Below are 21,982 nucleotides of genomic sequence, written 5' to 3'. Positions count from 1 at the left end.
TTCTTGCAAGTCTCGGTAATATAATTGTCATAAACTCTCAAGCTGGCTTTGTTTTCTACCCACCCTGTCAGTATACTTGTTTCTCCCCCAAATGGTTTTTCTGTTTTCCCTTAAGACGGTGGCTTACCAGCCTCATCTAGTTGCTTTTTTCTGAGACTCATCTGTTAGTCTTCACAGCACCAGTTTTGTAATTGTCCTGGGCGGTTTTATAGTTTTTCTTCAGGCTATTATTTAAGGTTGTCTTAACAATTTATATAGTTTCTTTGTCATTTATTTAAGTTACTCGTATTTCTTTATAATTTATGTATTTTAGATTTTCTAATGCATTATACTTTTTAAAGATTTCACACATACCAGTGTCATATAGTTTTTAAAGTGGTTTCTGCTTCATAATTTCATTTGTCCTTACAACAGTTTATCAGAGTAAAAGAATATTGTGTTCGTAACTAGTAGCTATTAAGGGCCAAACCGGTACCTACTAGATTTCAGATCTTCTGATTCATGCCTAGGCTGCTGCTCTTCTTAATGTATTCTGTTGCTCTTTGTTGTAATTTACTTTTCACTTGTGAAGTTCTTAATTCTTCTTGGTAGTTTTCAGTGTGATATTCCTTAATCTTCTTGATGAGAGTGGTAGCACAAATATGTTTTGCTTGTTTTATAGACTCAGAATTGAAACTTACCTGACGTGCCTCATCAAAATCACCTCAATTCTTGCCATAGTTGAAATCAGAATAAAAAATGAGAATTTCCTGATTTTTGGTCTCATCTTTTATCCATTATGGAACAAAGGCCTTTTCAGATCTCATATCTTGAGTTTATGAAGCAAAATGAAGAAAGTTAAAAAAAAAAAACTTAAATATGTCAGTTTTAATTTTCTTTACATTATAAAATTAACATATATAATGTTTACTAGTTTTTAAAAGTGCCTTAAGAGGTAAGAGTTAAATATTAAAGCTGCTTTAAGAAGAGTGACAATGTTACTCATCTCTTCAATATTATTCTTCAAAATTTTGGATCTGTAAATACACAGGATGCTCTAAAACTTTAATACAAAATCAATTGCTAGGCAATAACTTTTTCTTACCTCCTTAATAATTATTTTATTTCAGGGGAGAGGGGCCACTAAAAACTTACCAGGATTTAATTCATCAACTAGAGGTATGTTTAATTTCTATTTTGTGATAATACTTTAATTCTGGACTAAAAGTTGGTAACAGTTTTCTAAATGATTTACTGTATCATATTAGTGTGATTACCTGTACATACAACACACGTGTATAGTAGAAGAGTGGTAGAAAAGTCAAGGGTTTGCACAGCATATTTTACAGCTAAATCTAAAAAATGGTTATCTTTTCGGGAAAAAAATAGGGATAAAGTAGAATGGGCTTTGATGGTCACTAGATGGAATATTAAGTTTTAGGTTTTCCCAAGTAGGTAAAAATATCCTGTTAGCAGATGCCTATCTCTTATATTGTCCTGAATACTAGGAAAGCTTTTTGACTTCATTATTGAACTGGATGAACAGTACTGATTAAATGAGGAAACACATAAGAAAGCATCTATCACAGACTTGAGACCATTACAGCTTCTCAGTACGTTAGTTTCCTTCTTCCATAGTCCTGATGATTTGGGGCATTCAGGGAGGGACAGAAGCACTGACACCTGCCCTTCTGCCCTGTGTGTCTTATGAAATTTCACCTAGGCCTGACTCTAATCCTCCTCCCTTACTTAGAGGCTTAGATGGGTGAGATTACAAGATGCCTTTCTTATTTCCCCTGACTCGCATGTCAGTCTGTTTGCCTCTCTAGAACCAAGGGCATTCTTGCATTTGAAATTTCTATCACTTTATTGCCTTTATATAGTTTCCTTTGGCATTCCCCTGTGCTTTCACCTAAGCCTCTTCAGGAAAGGGATTTCAGCTGGAGAGGATGCCAGTCAACAGAGGCAGAAGAACTGCAGACGATATTTTGTTTGGAATTTTCTGTAAAATTGACTACAAGTGAGCTGTTTCTCTGTTTAAAAAGTTGGAGTAAATTCTGGATTCATTTTGTTCAGTTTGACCCATATCCACTCCCAAGGCAGACCACATTGTAGGGAGTATTTCACTGCAAAATATCCACTCTTACCTTCTTCCTGTGTTAGCTTATTTATTAAACCAACATCTGCTGAAGTATCTACATAAAATGTTTATCAAATAGTCATTGAATTTGTACTGGTGTGTCAGCTCCTGGGGTTAAGAGCTCTGTGGAGAAAAGTGAACAAAAGGAAGCCCCTTTCCCTCCCCATGGAGCTTACATTCTAGTGGGAGCAGATAGACAATATACAATTAAGTATATAATGCCCATGTAGACATACTTAAGAGATAAAAACACGTAAGTGGTAGAGGGGTGGTCAGAAAAGACCTCTTTAAGGAGGTAACATTTGAGTAGAGTGTCGAGAGAGTGAGCTAGACGGATATCTTGGGGATAGAGTATTTTAGGCAGACAGAACAAGTGCAAAGGCCCTGAGGTACAGGAAGTGCAGGTGTCTGAAGAACAAGGAGACAAGCGTGGGTGGAATGGAGTGAACAAGAAGGAAAGTGGTAACGTATGACATCTCTGAGCCTTGGGAAAACCCTTAATTTTTTTTTTTTTTTCTCCCAAGAATGATAGAAAACCCATCGAAGGTTTTACGATGGCATGCCCTGACTTCTGTTTTCTAAGGCTTTTGGTTTGACCAGCAGGGTAAACAGTAGCGCCATTTACTGAGATAAGGAACAGAGGGACAACATTGGATTTAGAGGCTGGAAATCAAGCATGTAGTTTTGCTCAAGTAAATGCACAGTTCATGTCAGGATAGCTCAAGAATAGAGAGACTTAGGAGTCATCAACTTTCAGGTGGTTTTGAGACCATGATACTCGGTGAGACAGGGATCTTGCTGCTAGGGGTTTGCAGGCTAGAAGGGAAGAGCTGACATGTACAACGGAAAGTGGTAATGTGGAAAGATGAGGAGGAACATGTGGGTTAAGTGAGTCATCCCATTAGGTTGGAAGGTTGGTGTGAAACACATTGGTTTCCCTTTTAAAGGCTAAGGAAGGATGTAAAGGGCTATTTGACCCTGAGATCAGTTTATCCCATGATAGCAAGGCTGTTGGAAAGAGGGTTAAAGTTAACCCTGAAATGATTTTCTCCTTCTTCATATGCTTTATCTACTTTATTACCAAGATCTATTATTTTTCTTCAAAAATCATTCTCAAATTTACCCAGTTCTTTTTACTCTTACTGCTGCCACCTAAAGCTATGTCTTCATTTCCCTGGTATCTCTCACTCTAAAAGATTCTATGTACCATTTAAAAATAATCATCGTGATTATTCTAAAGTATTTTCCAGCATTCCTTCCTGTCATCCTATTCTGCTTACTAATAAATCATAGAATGTGCGATAAGTAGTGAAAATCTAATCTGAATTGGTCCCTTCAGATGGCTGGTTGAAGAACATGTATGAGTGACAGATTCTCTGTTGCTAAGCCAGAAGCAGAAACCAATGTTCTAATGCTTTTGACCTCATGTTCCAAGATTCATCACCCTTTTATAATTGGGGGAATTATGGGATGAACTTTGGATCCATCCAGAAACCCAGACATAATTTTTCTAAGTATCTCATGATCCTCCATGGTAATTGGAGGTGGCCACACGTAGAGCAGCCTCTGCAGGGATAAGTTTGCATCAGGTCTGGGAAATCTGCTTGTAGATAGAGTTAAACTCTTGTGTTTTCCTGGGTACAACAAAAACCTTAGGCGTTCCATGAGAGGTGTTTAATGTTAGGTTTTAGTTTTAAAATTCCATATGAAAATTATCTACGAGTGTACTTGGTACCAGTAGAAGACATGCACCTAAAGTAGTGATGTTTTTCCTTTCCACCAGGTTTTTGCTGAAGAGGGCTTGAAGCTTGCTTCAAGTGTACAAGCTTTCTCAAAACAGGTAATTCACATACCCCGCTGCCTGGTCCTGGTGCTGATGTCATAAATACTCACTTTGAGAGTGTATTATTGAGGTATAACGGTATTTGATGTTTAAAAGGTGGAGTTTCATTGGAATTGTTATAACTGCCACATTCACATTTCAGTTGAAAGATGATGACAAACTTACGCTTCTCCTGGAAATAAACACGTTGGCTCCTCTCTGCCACCAGCTCCAGACAACAATTAAGACACCTTTACAGAGTCAAGTGCTTCTAAAGGTATAAAGGACAGTGGGACATGCAGGAAGGCACTTGAGAAACTTTCATGCTCCTTTTTTTATTAGGTTAGCTTCCAGCCTCTCTCTTCAAATAAAGTGTTAATACCCAAACTACAATTTATTTCCATTTTTCCTGCCTCAACTACAAGAACTGTTTATCATCTGCAGTTATAACTGACCTCAGGGAGCAGTAGGTTCACCAGATAAATTAGCTTTTTGGACAAGATTAATGCCATAGCACTGAGCAGCTGCCCCTAAATCTCACCATCATCACCTGTCTAGGGCACAGACCCTTCAGAGAGAAAGGCTCCTATTGTTTATTTTAGGAAGTTTGTGTGCAGCAAAGTAGAGTGCAAGGGACTGCAAGTTAGGGGTTCACTGCTACTGTTTGGTGCACACCGAGAAGCCGTAAATGGTCTGAAATAGAGCAGGTTGGTTTTCCATTCATTCTTCCTGAGGTTCCATGAAGTTGGCACGCACGAGACTTCAGCAGCAATTGCCGCTTCTGTGTTCTGGGGCCTCGATTCATCAAGTCAGTTCAGATACCTTAATCTATATACCCTTTGACACTCCTTAGATTTCTATAATGGTGAAATTGTAGATGATAAAGTCTTTTGAAGGCCCCCTGGTAAGAATTTGATCTGCTTGCTTTCTGTCACTATAGGTTGATAAGTGTATTACAAAGGCAAGATCCATGATGGCTGTTTTGGTTCAGCTTCTCTCACTTTGCTATAAACTGTTGAAGAAGGTGAGATGATTTCTCTGTCTTAAACTTAAATTTTAAAAATTATTGTAATTGAAAATGCAAAAGAAAATAGATACTGTTTAATTTTGTAATTTTTAAGAGTAAAGCAGATACTAATTATCTCAATTCTTTCCAGCTTTAGATGGAAAACAACAGATGGGTCTCAGTTACAACTGTGGATGGTAAAACTTGAGAAACTTTTGAGGTCGGATCTTGGGAACACCATGTGGCAACACTGACCGTTTTAGAAAGTAAATGATCCTTTATGTTTCAGAAATTCAACAATTTTGCAGAGAAAACAAACTGAAATCTTGTTTTATTTTCTGATCATGAAATCGATTGTGAAGCTTTCTGACAACTAATAAATGCCATGGTAGTTGCTGTATTTCTAATTGCAGGGTGATTTTAAAATGGGACATTGCTTTGAATAATGTTCTTTAAGTCAGACCAAATATCCCTACTGTCTTAATGACAGTTTAATCCAAAGAAGCTATTGTAAATATATGCTCACTGATGGCATATTTTACCATAACTGTTTTATAAATTTAAGCTTCCCATCTAGGACACGAACTTGCAGCAGCAGATGCCCAGTAGTCTCGGTGATGCAGAGTTTCCCACAAGCCTGTGGGCTCCTCTTCACTCCCTCCTGTCCACTGAGAATGTCTGGGCCTCTGCCTTCCCCTCTGGGCCAGGTCATCCATCCTAAGAGCGCATGTTTGTTCTCTAGTGTTTCAGTGCACAGGCAGTCTATTGTGATGCATGCCCCTCTCCTCTCTCTTCCCAAAAGCAGGATCATGGAGCTCACGCCACAAAATCCTAGAGGGAAGCTCACTAGGAAGTGCTTATAGTTTTCGTTCTAGCGCGGCTGGCTTGTTTCTGCTGAGTATTAGTTGGAAGCCTAAGCCTCTGTTACTGGCTTCAGAAGTAGTTTTTGTACTTCTCAGTAGCGACTGATGGAATGTAAGATAGAAGACAGAATAACTGAACTAAGCTGTTTAAATTCTGAGTAAACATGCATTTTATATACGTGCCTTTGGAATGTTCATTGTAAAACAAATAAACATCTTTAGTCTTTTAAATTTTAGGGTTCAAAGCTCTTGTTTTTGAGGGGTGGGTTTGTAGGATCCAGTTATAAGTTCTGTCCTGATGCTGTATTATTAACTTTGTTTTTCTGTTCTTTTATCACAGTGCTTTGAAATTCATTTTGAAATCTAACAGGACATGCCAGTTGCCAAAAGGCAGTATTTCTCTAGGCTTGTCTGATAATTATCTGGTTCAGCCCTCATAATGAATATGCACCTGATCCTGAAGAACCACAGAACTACCACCTAGCTAGTCAGTATTTTATTGAAGGAAACTTGAATGTACTGTAGGCCTTCGAGAGAAAATGGCATGTAGTCAGCTTTTGTTATGACCTTTATAAAATATTTCTTTATAGAAATCACCAAACATGATATTTATTCCCTGAAACCAAAATATTCTTTTAAATTACAATGGAAATAATGGGAGAATGCTGTAACAGTATATGTAAAACATATATAATTTTTTTACTATCTTTATATCTTTGTTTTATGACATCTCTGGGAATCATTTGTGCTACATGAAATGGGGAAATCAAAAATAATTTTAAAACTATTCACAAAAGAGCTTATATACTTGAAATGAGAACTGTTGTTCACATGCAAGGTTGTGTCCAACTTTGTGACCCCATGGACTGCAGCATGCCAGGCTTCCCTGTCCTTCACTATCTCCCAGAGTTTGCTCAGACTCATGTCCATTGAGTCGATGAAGCCATCCAACCATCTCATCCTATCATCCCCTTCTCCTGCTGCCCTCAATCTTTCCCAGCATCAAGGTCTTTTCCTTTGAGATGGCTCTTCCTATCAGGTAGCCAAAGTATTGGCGTTTCAGCATCAGTTCTTAAAATGAATATTCAGGGTTGATTTCCTTTATTGACTGGTTTGATCTCCTTGCAGCCCAAGGGACTCTCAAGAGTCTTCTCTAGCACTACAGTTTGAAAGCATCAATTCTTTGGCACTCAGCCTTCTTTATGGTCCAACTCTCACATCCGTATGTGACTACTAGAAAAACCATAGCTTTGACTATACAGGGACCTTGGACAGCAAAGTGATGTCTCAGCTTTTTAATATGCTGTCTAGATTTGTCATAGTTTTTCTTCCAAGGAGCAAGTGTCTTTTAATTTCATGGCTGGAGTCACTGTCCACAATGATTTTGGGGCCCAAGAAAATAAAGACTTTGTCACTGTTCCATTTTTTCACCATCTGTTTGCCACGAAGTGATGGGACCAGATGCCATCTTCGTTTTTTGAATGCTGAGTTTTAAGCCAGCTTTTTCACTCTCCTCTTTCACCTTCGTCAAGAGGCTTTTTAGTTCCTCTTCACCTTCTGCCATAAGGGTGGTGTTATATGCATATCTGAGGTTATTGATATTTCTCCTGGCAATCTTGCTTCCAGCTTGTGTTTCATCCAGCCCAGTGTTTCTCATGATGTACTCTGCATATAAGTTAAATAAGCAGAGTGACAATATACAGCGTTGAGGTACTCCTTTCCCAATTTTGAACCAGTCCATTGTTTCACGTCCGGTTCAGAGTGCAAGTGGGGGGTGGGAAAGGGATAACTTACAACTTGAACAGCAAAAGATGATGGAAGTCCAAAAGAATTTACACATCAAGGGTAACTTTTATTTAAAAACAAATATTTGTATGTTTGTATGCATTGCAGCCCTTAAGGAAAAATAACAATTTAAAAAGCCCTTTTATTTGAAATTCATTATAAATATATAATCTTAAACCATAAATTCATAGATTTTTGTTTCTTTAAATATGAAAGCTTTTTTCCTGTTCAAAGGCATCTGTGTCTGTGAAGTATAACAACTTCTTCACTGGTTATCCTGTAACTGAAGGGTGAGAATGAGTGACCACAAATACATGTGTTACTTAACACCACATGGTTATACTTCCATGTTAGCAAAGCCCCTTTCAGGCCTTTCCATGTGTCCCCATTAAGAAGGCAGTGCTACACTGTTCAGAGCTGAAGGCCAACCTGCAGGAACAGGGAAGGCAAACTCTACCCTAGCCTCTTCTTGGCAACCTAAGGAAGACCAGACGTTTTGGTGGCGTCACACTGAAGCAGATTGGGGAGGAAAGGCCGGTTGTTTTTCAGCTTCAAAATGACGGAAAATTGAGGCAAAAACAATTACCATGCTATAACATTCAAACAGTTATGTCAAAACATAGTAGTTATTAATGGGCTACAGGATGGTGAGTATATTTTTCCTCAAAATGCTTTGTTTGTTGGTTTTTAACCAGGAAAACATCTCTTGCTTGCTAGTTGTTAGAGAAAAGCAAGAGAAGAACAGAGTCAGTGAGTACATGGGTAGTCAGATCTGGGAGGCGGAAGACAAAGTAGAACTGAGGCTTGTTATGCTAGACAGAGAAGGAAGACTTGGTCAGGTTTTCAGACCGGGCCTCCCTGCGGCCGGCCGGGTGTGAAGGCGGCCTCGCCCGTGCTGGTCCGTCCTTGGTGCGCGGACTGGTAGGCCAGTGAGGACAAGGACGCGGTGCTGCTCTCACTCCGTCTCGGTCCTCGGCCCTCGTGAGGCAGCTGTCGCGGCTCTGAGGCGTTTCACCACAACTTCTTCATACTCCTTTTGTGTCAGTAACCCTTCTGTTATGCTTTTACTTTCTTCAAATTTAGGCAACACAACTGCAATGTAGCCTTCGGTAGATGGCTAGAAAGGAAACAATATTTAATGTTGAATGGTACAAAAATCAAATAAAAAGTGCTGGATGGGCTACTTCCCCAGCCCTTTCTACCTTCTCTTGAAGAATAGATGGTTTATGGAGAATGTTTTCATTCACTTCCATCAACCGTCCTCTAACACAGCTAGTTAGAAAAAAAAAATTGTTTTGAAGAAAAATATTAACCTCCTTTGTTTCTCCCAAGTTGTGGTTCAAAAGTAACTTACCTAGATATGGTATATTCTTCTCCATCTGAGCAGTAAATCTTACACAGAGGTGCAAGTTCTGTGAGAAACTGTGCCCCCTGGTAAAAAAAGGGAAGAAAAATTAATTGATGTGCGTTTTCATTTTTCTTTGAGAGGCAGCCCTCAGTGTTACAATAGCATATATTCCTGGAATTCGTGTTTTAAGTAAAAATGAGTGAAGTACAGAAAAAAACATTCATTTCTTCAAACATTTATATATTAAATGCCTGCTATGGGTCAGGTAACATCCTAAGCTCTAGGGCTAAAAGCAGTCAAAGACACATGTGATAATAGTTTAGTTACATATTAAGAATATATTTTATTATACATTATATTTAACTGTATATGAGAAAGCTCCATATATCCAAGTGTAAAGATATCCAAAGGGCAGGGAAATCTTATCAATAAACAATATAAAATCCAATATTACAGCAAATGACAGCAATGTCATACAAAGTTTCATTAAGATTCCCACTTATTTTTATATTAGAACTTTAATATATGAAAGGACTTCTTTATTAGGGTCAATCACTAAGGCTTTTTGAAGAGGGATCTTTGTTCTAATTTTTTAAAAAATGCACTTTAAGGAAAATGTGGAAAACAGAAAAGTTTTCAGTAGCAGTTAAGAGTAATTTACTCCTTACCCCATCTCCCACTAGTGAATACTGCATTTTGACTTTAATCTGTCTGAATGTCATGGCATGGTTTTAGTTTCACGTACACCACTGTATGGATATATCTGGAGAGGTTCTGACAAATACCTACAAGAACTCACAGGAAACGGATGCAAGCATGTCTCATGTGTTGCTCTTTCCTTCTGGGAATTTTTATTGCAGTGGACATTTGAGGTCTAGATACTGTTCTTTAGGGCCTCTTTACCACTCACAATATTATTAGACAGTATTCAGGTGTTGTTACCACACGCTTCACTTCTCTGGTATGTGGTAACTTTGTTTCAAAATACTAGTCAGTGTGACTCCCACTTTTGGGAGAAGCAGTTAGAGATTCATCCTAGATGGTTTCTCTACCACTGGGTCTGTGTCAAAAAGAAGTGTTTTAACCCCTTGTTGTCACCTCCCTTAGGAAAATAAATGATGAGCAGTGCTGAGATCCAATCAAAGTTTATCTACAGAGGGTTCCATATGCAGGTCCCTCGCTGTTCCTCAGTTTAACAATGGTGTTACTGTTTTGGACAAAGATTTATCACAGGAACATCAGAAGCACTAACTGTTACTTGTAGTTTGTAGATTTCAAAGAATGGTCCATGCTTTTTAAAGTCCATTTTCTTCTTGAATGAGGGGGAAAAAAATAAATAATTATAAGGCAGGTTATTAGAGGCCTTTAGGCCTAGTATAAACAAGGGTCTTATAGAACAGTAAGGGTAATTAGCAGAAATTCTTTGTATGAACTCAGTAAATGAAAATCACTGCAGATGGTGACTGCAGCCATGAAATTAAAAGACACTCTTTGGAAGAAAAGTTATGACCAACCTAGACAGCATATTAAAATGCAGAGACATTACTTTGCCATCAAAGGTCCATCTAGTCAAGGCTATGGTTTTTCCAATAGTCATGTATGGATGTGAGAGTTGGACTATAAAGAAAGTTGAGCACTGAAGAATTGATGCTTTTGAACTGTGGTGTTGGAGAAGACTCTTGAGAGTCCCTTGGACTGCAAGGAGATCCATCCAGTCCATCCTAAAGGAAATCAGTCCTGAATGTTCATTGGAAGGACTGATGTTGAAGCTGAAACTCCAATACTTTGGCCACCTGATGCGAAGAACTGACTCATTTGAAAAGACCCTGATGCTGGGAAAGATTGAGGGCAGGAGGAGAAGGGGACGACAGAGGATGAGATGGTTGGATGGCATCACCGACTCCACGGACATGAGTTTGAGTAAACTCTGGGAGTTGGTGATGGAGAGGGGGGCCTAGCATGCTGCAGTCCATGGGGTCACAAAGAGTTGGACACGACTAAACGATTGAACTGAACTGAACTGAAGTCATCCACTCAAACTTTCCTATCTGGGGGCTTTGTCAGGATATTTTAGTATGGTATTGAATTGTCCTTGGTGTGATACCCTCCTTTAATAATATTGGTCTTGCATAGAGTTGTAGAGGATAGAGGTAACATTTTTATATAACTGACCACTATTTGGAGAAGAAGGTATATGTGTACTAAAGCTAGATGTGTACTAAACTGGCAATGATTTAGGAATAGGAAATGATATGAAGCAAATACTGTGTATTTTAAGGCTGATTTTTTTTCACTAGCCCAGAACTGTTTTTTTCTCTTTTAAATTCACATGTGAAAATATGTGACAAAAAAGCATTGATCTAGAGTTTATAAAATTTGACATACTGGCTTAATAAAATTAGAAGGGACAAAATATTTTCTTATATTGGTATTAGAGTTGTTCTTTCAAAGGCCCACTTTCTCCATCCTTTATCCTGGGGATGGTAGGGATGGTGGTGCAGAACCTATATGACAGATAATATACCTTTTGAAATGCCTTATCTTTTTGGTCTGAAAATTTCTTTTAGAGTTACAAGTTCAAGATGATTCTTAAAATCATCTCTAACTGCCAGGGAAGCGTATTGAGTATATATTGCTGGTTATAAGACTGACTGGCTCTATCATTATTCTGATAATAGAGGATTTAAGTAAAGAAATACAGGTACATACCCGCTTAAATTTCCCAGAGACTTTGTTCTGAAGTCTGCTACAGTTGGTACTGATTTGATAAGAAATGCTTTTAATTGTTTTTCCACTTTGAAGAACTGGATGAGATCCTGCCAACGTGATGACACATATTCTGAGGAGCAAAAATGGATCCAATATTACTGCATGGTATAATTCTTCCTCCTATAACACAGTATTCCTACTGGCACAAGAAGAGCTGAGCTGACATCTGTTTAGTCAACCTATCATTCCCTCCCCACCCACCCCTCCCCTGCATTTTTTTTTCCCCAGCTACTATTGGAGCTTAACTGAAGAATACAATAATAAAAACGGAGAAAATGGGATTGAATTTAACTTCCCCTAAAAGGGGAGAGTACCAAGGTGTTAGATAGCACTGAGGCATCATATGTACATCTGTGTTTCCACCCTGGCCCTCTCCATGGGCTCGGGCAATTCCATGGTTAGGCACGGGCTGGTTACTTGAAGTAGTAGCTGACTAAGGGTATGGTCCTCCATTTGGATGTCTGAGTAATCAAGTTTACTTGTTTAGTGTAAGCATTGAAAAACTCATTCTTGTCAACCAAATGGCTATTATATATATAATACCATCTCTACACAGTGGAAGATAATCATTTAGTGAATATTCAGTACAAGACCATACCAGGCTACAATACCAGAAAAAAAAATTTTTTTAATAATTTAAAATTTCCAATTTGCTTACCGGTTAGAGTGCTGCAGTATACAGTGGTCTTCACAGGGTTTTCCTTTGACATCTAGAAGAAATGAATGACTCTATGGCTCTTGAGTCAGTATTTCCTGCCACTGTGTGGTACTTTCTTTGGTTCATAAAGATAGTTAATTGTGAAGACTAGATACATATGTCACTGGTATCCCCTCATTACTCAAAAAGATACACCTAAAGGCTTCCTATAAAGGAGTTAAATCTGGACCAGATGGAATCATTCATTCAGTGTCAAAGTGATGTTAATTCTTTGCTCCATCTTGTTTTATCCTCACTTTAAAATGATTCTACTCATTATTTCTATTAGAAAAAAAAGTGATGATTAGTGATGCATCTTTTTAATATAGTAGCACATGTTTTCTTGGTCAATTTTAGAATAACTCATCCTGGTTTGCCCAGGACTGTCTTCATGTTAGCACTCAAAGTCATGCATTCCAGGAAGTCCCTCAATCTAGGATAAACCTGATGGTTGGTTACACAAAGTTTGGCCAATAAGACATATGCTATTATAAAATATTTCAATATTGCAAAAACTGATTACACCTATTATCCCTGAATGAATATAAGCAAGGATGTGGAGGAGGGTCTCCAGTGATGCTCCCATCACTCTTATTTGAAGGTACACAAAAGCTCTCCAATAGGATACCTACTTGTAAGTGTATGTTAGTCACTCAGTCATGTTCGACTCTTTGCGACCCCATGGACTGTAGTCCACCAGGCTCTTCTGTCCCTGGGATTTTTCAGGCAAGAATACTGGAGTGGGTTGCCATTCCCCTCTCCAGGGGATTTTCCCGACCCAGGGATCGAACCTGGGGTTGCCTGCATTGTAGGCAGATTCTTTACCACTGAGCCACCAGGAAGTGGCGAAGTGTAATAGATTAGGCTTTCTTGTTGTTCAGTAGCTCAGTTGTGTCTGACTCTGCCACTCCATGGACTGCAGCACACCAGGCTTCGCTGTCCTTCACTATCTCTGGGTGTTCAAACTCATGTCCATTGAGTCGGTGATGCCATCCAACCACCTCATCCTGTCACCTGCCCCCCCTTCTCCTCTTGCCTTCAATCTTTTCCAGCATCAGGGTCTTTTCCAATGAGTTGGCTCTTTGCATCAGGTGGCTAAAGTATTGGAGCTTCAGCATCAGTCCTTCCAATGAACATTCGGAGCTGATTTCCTTTAGGATTGGCTGGTTTGATTTTGCTGTCCAAGGGACTCCAAGTCTTCTCCAGCAAAACAATTAGAAGCATCTGCTATCTAAACGCCTCTTTCTAACCCACCCTCTTTTCTCACTCCCTATGCCTCTAGCTTAGTTTCGACCTGATTGTTTAAATCATTTTATGGTGCACTGAGTCCCTTAAAACCCTTTAGGTACTCAAGGAGATTGGAAGCCAGTTCCTATCTCCCTCGGAGATCTCACCTTAGACTATCCTCTTCCCCCAAGTAACCCATCCTCCTGAACTCGCACTGCATTCACCCTCCCCAGAATGCACCCTGCTGTTTTTCCACGTCTCTGCAAATACCATTCCCTTGGCTTAGAGGGGAACAGAGATCCAGTTCCTTCTGCTTTGGGGAGAGTGCGCGTGGCTTATGATCTGTCATCATATTGCCAATGGGGCCCAGGAGAGACGAACATCATTCCTCACTTACCTGCTTTGTACCAGCGAGTAAAGTAACGATCCACAAGCGACGGCACCGCAGGCTCGGGAGCCAAGTCGACCACAGGGTCCTCGGGCTCGGTAGTCATGGCGACCTCCAAGGCTGCAAACCCCGCCCTCCGGGACCCGGACACTTCCTCCGGCGGGCCCAGGAGTAGGGCGTCTTTCCGGCGTGTGGCCCGAGACACGCGGTGTGCGCAAGCGCGCTGCTCCTCCAATCCCGCAGGCTCCGCCTACCGGCCCAATTATTGAGCTTTGGCATCTGACGTCTAAGCAGAGGTCAAATACAATAGGCTGGGCAGGAAGACGTAGCGGTAGGGGGAGGTGGCCAGCGCAGCTCCTCACGGTACTTCGCAGGGCACCGAAGAAGGCGGGCCACGCCCCCTCCTCCTCGTGACCTCACTCCCGCGCAGCTCCGGTCGGGTAATAGCTGGTGTTGCTCGCTCGTTAGGGTCCCGCTGCTAGCCTCTCCTAGGCCCCGCTTCAGCCACTACCGGAGGGGGTCGAGCGGCACGGCGACAGAGTGCACACCGCGCGAGCTCAAGAGCAGCGGACAGAGGCGAGTGCGCGACACAGGGCGGACGCACAGCTCTTTGGCGGGGGAAGTCCTCGGGGTCCTCGGAGTGCGGCGCAGGTGAGCGCTCGAGCGGCCTAGGTGGGGTGGGGAGGGTGGGGGCCACAGAAACGGGCCCTGTCCTCCAGAAGGTGTCCCGATGAAGAGATTCCCCGAGCGCTCTGCCGCTGCCTGCTGCAGGCCCCAGAGTGAAGTGCGGCGTGACCACCTCTGCCCTCGAGCCTTGAGTTCTCTGCCGACTTGCCACCTGCTGCACCCGCGACCATCAGAGGGTTCCACGCCGCGTGGCAGGCGGGGAATGACCTGCTGCTCCCCGAGCCGCGCACTTTACCCGAGCTCCGGATTCCTTGCAGGGGCGGACAGTACAGCTGAGCCAGTTAAGGCACCAATTAAAGTCTAACAGTGCACTTGAGAGAGAGCCGGTCGGAGAAGTTCAGATGATGTGTTGCGAGCCCCTTCGGGCACCTGCGACTTTTTCTTCGAAATGTCGTTCGTGTGCTTCTCCATGTTTTATGGTATCCTAGGTGGCCCTCTCCCCTGTGACCTCTGTGGGGGCAGTGACTGTAGTCATTTTTGTCCAGAATTAGCACTTAGTGCTCAGTCGGCGTTGGATGCTAGTAGCCGATGGTAGGGTTACGTACTATGTAAAGGATTCAAACCGCACATTGACAGGCAGGGCAGTAACCAGTGAATAGTTTACTATGAAAATGTGGGCAAAAGGAAAGCAAACACTGTTTCAACTTGAAAGACAGAGAAAGTAGAAATGCCATGTCCCCAGTGGGGAAACTAATTTGATCGAGAATAGTAAGCCATGTAATAAGTTGCATTTGATGTGCATTTGAGAAATCCTTGTAATAACAGTAGAAGGTTGAAAATGTGACTTTAATGTTCAGTTTGGGGAGGGTCAGGGCTAAACATTTAGATCTAATAAGCATATTAATGATCTCTTTGGTACTTATAGTCATGGACATGATAGTTAGATAAGAAGTGGATGGATGAGGAGCAAGGGAAGAAAATAGAGGCATTGTCAGAATTTCAGAGAGGATCCAGGATTGATCTGTGGTGTGGTGGGATCTTTAGCACGTTAGTGGGCTGAGAAAGGGTGAGTCATTGAGGGCAGGGGAGTTGGAGATTGCAGATGTAAAAAAAAAATGGGACTGATAAGCGGAGGTCCTGGGGAATTTGGAGGGTTCTCCTTTCCTGGTCTTGAAAAGGAATAGGACACTTTTGAGAAGATAAAGGAATAAAGATGATGGGTATGAAAATTTAGAGAAGTTCATTTTAAAGGCTGGGAGGGTTGGGGAGAAGGGGGATGAATGATGAGCCGCCCTTGGCTGGTGATATTGAAAGCTCAGTGATTTGAGAACTCAGGTTGTTTGCTGTGTCTGTCAGTTAGGGTCTAGGCAGGAAGGCAGAAAACACACTGTATTTCAACAGAATTTAATCGGAAGAAGTGGTTAAGTAGCTCCTGGAAGAACAAAACGCAGAAAGGAGCAGTGAAATAACTAAAAAGTAAACTGATGGAAGAAGTTACAGCGCTTAGCTAGATCTGAGGCTCAAAACAGAGGGAAGCCATTGGGGTTGTCATGACTTAACCTTAGATGAGAGACATTGTAAAGCTGGTGTTGACAACTCCAGAACTCAGAGGAGGAGCTCCGTGTTAGTAGATGTCCAGCACCTGGAGGGGCACCTGTCTGGTTAGTGCTGGTACCTCTGGGGTGGTTGTTACCAGGCTGGTCCTGGGAGTACTAGAGACTGGGACCAAGGGCCCCTGGAAGGAGGGTCCACTGCTGGGGCAGCATTGACTGAAACAACATTGACTGGAACAGCAAGGTTACAGGAAAGAGGGAGTCCTCACCTTGTGCCTTTACCTTCCAAATTATTATGCTGGGTCCAAAGGTTATTGATGAATAGAATGCAAGTTTACAGAAAGACATTTTGATGATCTTATCATGGCAACAATAACAGCATAATTAGCTAAACCAGCATGAAATACATCTCAGCCCCCTGTCGCCTGTTTTCATCTTTTGCTGTTCCTTGTTTACCCACCTCTAGCCCAGACATTCTCTCGTCTCACATCTTCCTATCCTTTCAGATCTATGTCCGTGGTCACCTTTGTGGTGTCTTTAGATGAAATATAATGTAATTTTTATATTCTTTGAAAAAATGCAAGCTTTCTATTCAGGATTAGATCTAAATTAAAAGTTTGCATGGTAGAATACAGGTTCAAATAATTCCCAGAAATTCTTAAATATATATGTCGTGAAACCTTACGAAACCATCGTCTGCCTTGATTCTCTTCCTCACTTCTACCATGCGTGGTCTTGCCTTCCTCTTAACTCACTTTTTGTGTTGCCTCATTCAAACTGCACTTAATCTGCTGTGTAGAATAAGAAGTGACTTGTGTTTATTCTCTCATTGTCATATGCACAAAATGCAAGATGAGAGAATGCACCTTGGATTAAGGTGACAATTAGGCCCGTGTGGTCTATGTAATTGTCACTCCTAACATAAGTTACTGAATTCTACTTATAAACCTTAAAGCAGTCTGGATATAAATATCTAGCATATAAGCTTTTTTTTTCCCCTTTTAGATAATGTTATGTATTAAAGCAAGTCTGATTTTGCCAAACCAAAGTATATTTCCTATTGATCATTCGTTTCTCAGCTTTTGTATCGCCCTGGTGAAAACCAGACCAGAAAAGTGGAGTTACGTGAAGGTTATGTGATGTCAGGTTATCAAGCTCCTCCAATTGTTGATCATCGTTTTGAAGGATCCTATTATAATTTCATAGTGTCTTTTCTCTCTGAGAGTAGTAAATGCTTTTCTTTATTTCTGTTTGATTTCAATTTTAACTTTTTAATTAAGATAAAAAGCCAGTTTATAAATGTAGGTGGTGATATTAAAGTAACTATTTTCTCCAACTGCCAAGTATGTATACGTGTAGATTTTTATACAATGTTGTAAGTTTGTCAAGTTACAAAGATATCCTCATGTGCAAAAGTAACATGTTTTCTCATTCATTGTGTTCTTTACTTCCTTGCAAAGTAACTGATGTTAAATCTTTTTTGAAGAAAAAACTCTGAAGTTGAGAATCTTGCCTCTTCCAAAGAGTGAGAATGTAAAATAGATTTCACAGCCTCACTTTGTAGACTCTAGATTTAAACAATTGGTTAGGTTGCTACCACTTATCTCTCTGTGGGTTCGGATTACATCTTTTTTTTTTTTCTGGTTATTCTGACTTCTCTGCTCCCTGAATCATTTTGCTTGTACTGGAGTGTCATTTGTTGTTATAAAGCTGTTGCTGTTTCTGTTTCTCAGAGAAATTAAAGCTTCATTAAGGGTATTTGTACTTTTTTTTAGGCATTGCTTCATCATGAGGAATCTAAAGTTACTTCGGAGCCTGGAGTTCAGGGACATTCAGGCTCAAGGGAAACCACAGTGCCTCTGTCTCCGAGCCGAGCAGGCAACGGTGGTCATCGGCTCAGAGCATGGACTGGTGGAGGTAGACCCTGTCACGAGAGAGGTAAATTACTGATGGAGGTTATTTGGGTGAATTCTGATATCTCCCCTTAATTATATTTTGCTACTAATGTATTTTAGGTGATGACATTCTTAGTCCCTTTTCCCCCGACTGTAGATTTTAGAAAATCGTAGTTTTTAGCTTCATGTTTTATTGGATATCTCCAAAGAGACCAGGTATTTGTTTTATGTTTGCTTGGCAAAAGAAGCATATTAACTGTTTTCTTTGTTAAAGATGGTAGTGTTGTGATATTTCTCAAGTGAAAGTTTGGATTTTAATCTAGGAAAAAAATTTTTGAAAGCTTTTGTATTATAAAAGAAACATTAAAAAAATGTTTTACTTCTAGAAATGTTATGAATTGTTCTTGAAAGTAGATTGACTTAATTTGCTTGTTTGTCTTGGTGAAAGGTGAAAAATGAAATTCCTTTGGTGGCAGAAGGCTTTCTCCCAGAGGATGGAAGTGGCTGCATCATTGGTATTCAGGACTTGCTGGATCAGGAGTCTGTGTGTGTGGCCACAGCTTCTGGAGATGTCCTGCTTTGTAATCTCAACACACACCAGGTAAGCAAGAGAGACCAGGGAGGAGGAAATCTCAGGCATCCTCAAACGTCTTTTTTTGGTATCATGTCACTAGTTTTTCATAGATGTTTACAATATCGGGAGCCATAATATTTAGGCATTTTGCAAATTAGAGTCCTTGCATTTTACCGTTCTTTACAGAAAGTTGTTGACATGGTTTCAGGATTCGTCTTAAACTCAGTTTTGTCTGCTGCATCTATTAATTATAACAATGAGAGCATTCCAGATAAGAACAAAACCTCAAACCTCAAACCCATTCTTGTGTGGTATGGCTCACCTCTTGCTACAATCCGATCCTGAGTTGTAACCCTTATTTCTCAGTTTAGGAAGTCTTTGGGATGTTTAGATGGCTCGTGTTTTCTGTTAAGAATGCTGATAGGCCTCTCTTTGATGACTGACTGTAGAGTCCCTGAACTACAGGTACTAAGATGATACATTTTCATTTTGTGCACATTTTATGACTATCAGAGGTGATAGATTTCAATGACTTGCCTCCTTCTCTACTCTAGCATAAGGCTGAGTTTCTGAATGTCTTTACTCGCCTTGATAGCTTTTTAAACTTTGTTGATAATTCCCTTAGCTGTGATCTCTTTAACATTGATGTGTCACAAGAGTTATATTACTAATCACAGGATAGTAATAACAGCTGGCATTTATTAAATGTTTACAGTACGCCAGGCACTTTTTAAAGTATTTTTCATCAAAATTACATGAATTTTGTAATTTTTCATTATAACTTTATGAAGTAGATTGTTGTTTCCTCATTCTTCAGAAAAGGAAATTGAGGCTAGGCCAAGGTCAAACAGTTTTCGGGTGAGATTTGAATCCTGGCAGTCTAAATCTGGTACCTTTGCTTTTAACGGTTCCATTTAGTACAATAATAAATCTTCCTCTCAGTTCATGGTGAGAAACATCAAAGCCATCCAGTACAAATTGGTATATCTCATATTTAAAAGGTATGCTTTTACTTGTAAAACATTCTGTAGAATTTTTTCCTAATTACCGAGCTCCTGTAATCCGCTGGTCTCCATCAGATGGTGCTGATCTCTCTGTTTATGGCATCACAGCGTCTGTAAGACAGAATCCATGTTCCTTCTTGTCTCTATCAGACGGTTCACTGTCTGTTTGCCAAATTCCTTTTTAGCCTCACCTCCCAGCCCCATCGTCCCTGCATACCTTATGCTTTAGTGGCAGCTGATTTTTAACTGTTCTTTTTTATAATTTTATGCCTTAACACCACATTCCCCCCCTCCCCGCCGCTGGTCTCTTCTTCCTAGCCCTGTTTCTTCCCTTTAAAGCACCTCCTCAGAGAGGCTTTCCTGAACTCACCTGGGCCATTTGTCATTCTCTGCTCTGAGTCCCCACTTAATTCCTGGAGACCTCAGTTACAGCCCTCAGCCTACTGTGGAGGCATCTCCTATCTCCTTAATGGGAGGAATGGACTGGCGGTCATCACATCCAGTCCCCGTGATCTGTATCACGCCTGGCCTTTTAATATCTGTTACTGAATAAATGTTTACTGCTTAATTTCACCTTGGTGTGTTGTGAATTATTTTGATTAAGGTCATAATAAACATTTATCGGGGTGCTTATCTTTTCATATTTCTCTTAACATTTTAAAATGTCTCTCTCAGCTGGAATGTGTCGGGAGTGTAGCCAGTGGTATCTCTGTCATGAGCTGGAGTCCTGACCAAGAGCTGGTGCTGCTTGCCACAGGTAAGCATGTCACTGGTCCCTAACTCGTGACTTTATGAGACATGACTCCTGACAGCTCAAAGACTTAAGTTTTAGGGTGCTTAGATTTAAAAAAAAACGTTTCTTGAAACAATTGAGGGAAGTTTTACTTCTTAACACATTGTTTTAAAAAGTTGCTGTGAAGTCTGTAGTTTAAAATGTCAGCAATGTTTATTTTAATATACTCTTAAGAGGAAGAGTTGCTGTATAAAATAAACTGATTCTGAAAACTGCTCTTCCAGTCCTTTTTTTTTTTTTTTTCTATAAGTCTTTTCATTCCGGCTGAGATTCTGTAAACCAGCACCCTGATGAGCTTTTCACTCAAAGAGGTATCTTGGTGACTGAACAGTTGCAGTTAGTGGAGGAGGAAGGGCTGTGTACACTTTTATGTTAGCTTGACATACATAAATAGCTGAGAATAAGCACCAGGTGACTTACCCAGTTGAAACTTTTTTTTTTTTTTTAAATGAGCGTCAGAACATTTTGAATGAATCCTGTCTTCCCTGTTTCAATTACAAATTCTTCCACTTCAGCTCTGTATCTTGCAGTGCTGTAGATACTTACAGAACGGCAGATTTGTTAAATGAGAACAAAATCATTCTTGTTTGTGCTCCTTCAAGGCCAAGAGACCCTAATTATGATGACAAAAGACTTTGAACCTATCATGGAACAGCAAATCCACCAGGATGATTTTGGTGAAAGTAAGTATAACTTTGTCTGAAACATTTTGTGACTTTTCTTGCAGACTGATAGTCATAAGCCCAAAGAGCTGTGAAGCTTAAACCCTGACTTAATTAAGTGTCTATAGCCCAGTTCCTTCAGTTCATTCCAGCTCTTAAAAGGCATACCTCTGGTGGCCCTTCAGGTCTGAGAGTCGGCTTTGTCAGTAACTGGGAAACAAGAATCTGTGCTTATAGATTGGGTTGTTATTGCCCAAACCCATGATGGGTTTAGTCTTGGGGTTTGATGAAAAGGACTATACTGGCTGGAATAAGGAGAGCATTTCTGATACACAGTTTGGGGGAAAATACAAGAGAGGTGGGATAAAGAGCTGACTTCTGTTCTATTGATTAGTTCTGAATGGTCATGGGAACCATCAGAGTGTTCTCTTGCACGGATCTAGCTGAGATGAAATGGGCAGTAGGCTGTGGAAGTATTGAAGAGAGTAAGAGTGGAGATGCTTCTTGAGTCTAAGCAGCTCCGACCAACTTGAGGGTCCAGGTAGCTGGCTTGATTGAAGAGAGGATTAGGGGCGATGGTATTTTAAATTTTGCTGAGTTCTCACCTCCTGTCTTCTCGTTCAGCCAAATAAGAAATCATTTAGAAAATTGCTACTCATTTTTTCATTCAAAAATAATTTTTTTTTTTTTTTCTTCAGAAATAATGGTTGAGTAGGTACTGTGAACCCAGCAGTGTGTTTGATACTGTGGCTAAAACTGCTTTTCCCTTAAGGGGTCCTGTTAGTTCAATAATAACAGAACATTGCAAGTATTAGGGTAGCATGAGGAGAAGAAAGGAGTCATGGGGAGG

The 21,982-nt window shown here is 40.4% G+C and overlaps 3 protein-coding genes across 3 annotated transcripts in view; 2 read left to right on the top strand and 1 right to left on the bottom strand.

The window, feature by feature from the left end:
* Nucleotides 1–6,041, top strand: part of CTNNAL1 (catenin alpha like 1) — a 57,151-nt gene extending 51,110 nt beyond the window's left edge. The window contains exons 15-19 of the mRNA XM_025282191.3: nucleotides 1,110–1,158; nucleotides 3,903–3,959; nucleotides 4,105–4,218; nucleotides 4,882–4,965; nucleotides 5,099–6,041. Of these exons, the coding sequence (XP_025137976.3) occupies nucleotides 1,110–1,158; nucleotides 3,903–3,959; nucleotides 4,105–4,218; nucleotides 4,882–4,965; nucleotides 5,099–5,104 (310 nt within the window). The 3' untranslated portion in view covers nucleotides 5,105–6,041. The remainder of the gene's footprint in view (nucleotides 1–1,109; nucleotides 1,159–3,902; nucleotides 3,960–4,104; nucleotides 4,219–4,881; nucleotides 4,966–5,098) is intronic.
* A 1,600-nt stretch (nucleotides 6,042–7,641) lies between these two features.
* ABITRAM (actin binding transcription modulator) lies at nucleotides 7,642–14,235 on the bottom strand. Its single transcript, XM_006079402.4, has 6 exons — nucleotides 14,034–14,235; nucleotides 12,371–12,422; nucleotides 11,653–11,782; nucleotides 8,950–9,026; nucleotides 8,798–8,867; nucleotides 7,642–8,712 (listed from the first exon to the last, which is right to left on the bottom strand). Exons 1-6 carry the CDS (start codon nucleotides 14,128–14,130, stop codon nucleotides 8,551–8,553), a joined length of 588 nt encoding a protein of 195 aa, XP_006079464.2. The 5' UTR covers nucleotides 14,131–14,235; the 3' UTR covers nucleotides 7,642–8,550.
* A 141-nt stretch (nucleotides 14,236–14,376) lies between these two features.
* Nucleotides 14,377–21,982, top strand: part of ELP1 (elongator acetyltransferase complex subunit 1) — a 63,782-nt gene continuing 56,176 nt past the window's right edge. Inside the window, exons 1-5 of the mRNA XM_044940399.2 lie at nucleotides 14,377–14,675; nucleotides 17,980–18,142; nucleotides 18,548–18,700; nucleotides 20,353–20,434; nucleotides 21,073–21,153. Coding sequence (XP_044796334.2) covers nucleotides 17,993–18,142; nucleotides 18,548–18,700; nucleotides 20,353–20,434; nucleotides 21,073–21,153 — 466 coding nt within the window. The 5' untranslated portion in view covers nucleotides 14,377–14,675; nucleotides 17,980–17,992. The remainder of the gene's footprint in view (nucleotides 14,676–17,979; nucleotides 18,143–18,547; nucleotides 18,701–20,352; nucleotides 20,435–21,072; nucleotides 21,154–21,982) is intronic.

Source organism: Bubalus bubalis, chromosome 3 (assembly GCF_019923935.1).
Source record: "Bubalus bubalis isolate 160015118507 breed Murrah chromosome 3, NDDB_SH_1, whole genome shotgun sequence".
Lineage (NCBI taxonomy): Eukaryota > Metazoa > Chordata > Mammalia > Artiodactyla > Bovidae > Bubalus > Bubalus bubalis.
The sequence above is the reverse complement of the archived record's forward strand: the minus strand, read 5'-3'. Positions and strand labels throughout refer to the sequence as shown.

What these genes read in the sequence shown, in the direction of transcription:
- ABITRAM (XM_006079402.4), bottom strand. Translation starts at nt 14,130, where the DNA reads ATGACTACCGAGCCCGAGGACCCTGTGGTCGACTTGGCTCCCGAGCCT. An exon ending in TACTCGCTGGTACAAAGCAG is followed by an intron (nt 12,423 to 14,033) that starts GTAAGTGAGGAA and finishes CATTTCTTCTAG; the next exon opens with ATGTCAAAGGAAAACCCTGT. An exon ending in GAAGAATATACCATATCTAG is followed by an intron (nt 8,868 to 8,949) that starts GTAAGTTACTTT and finishes TTTTCTAACTAG; the next exon opens with CTGTGTTAGAGGACGGTTGA.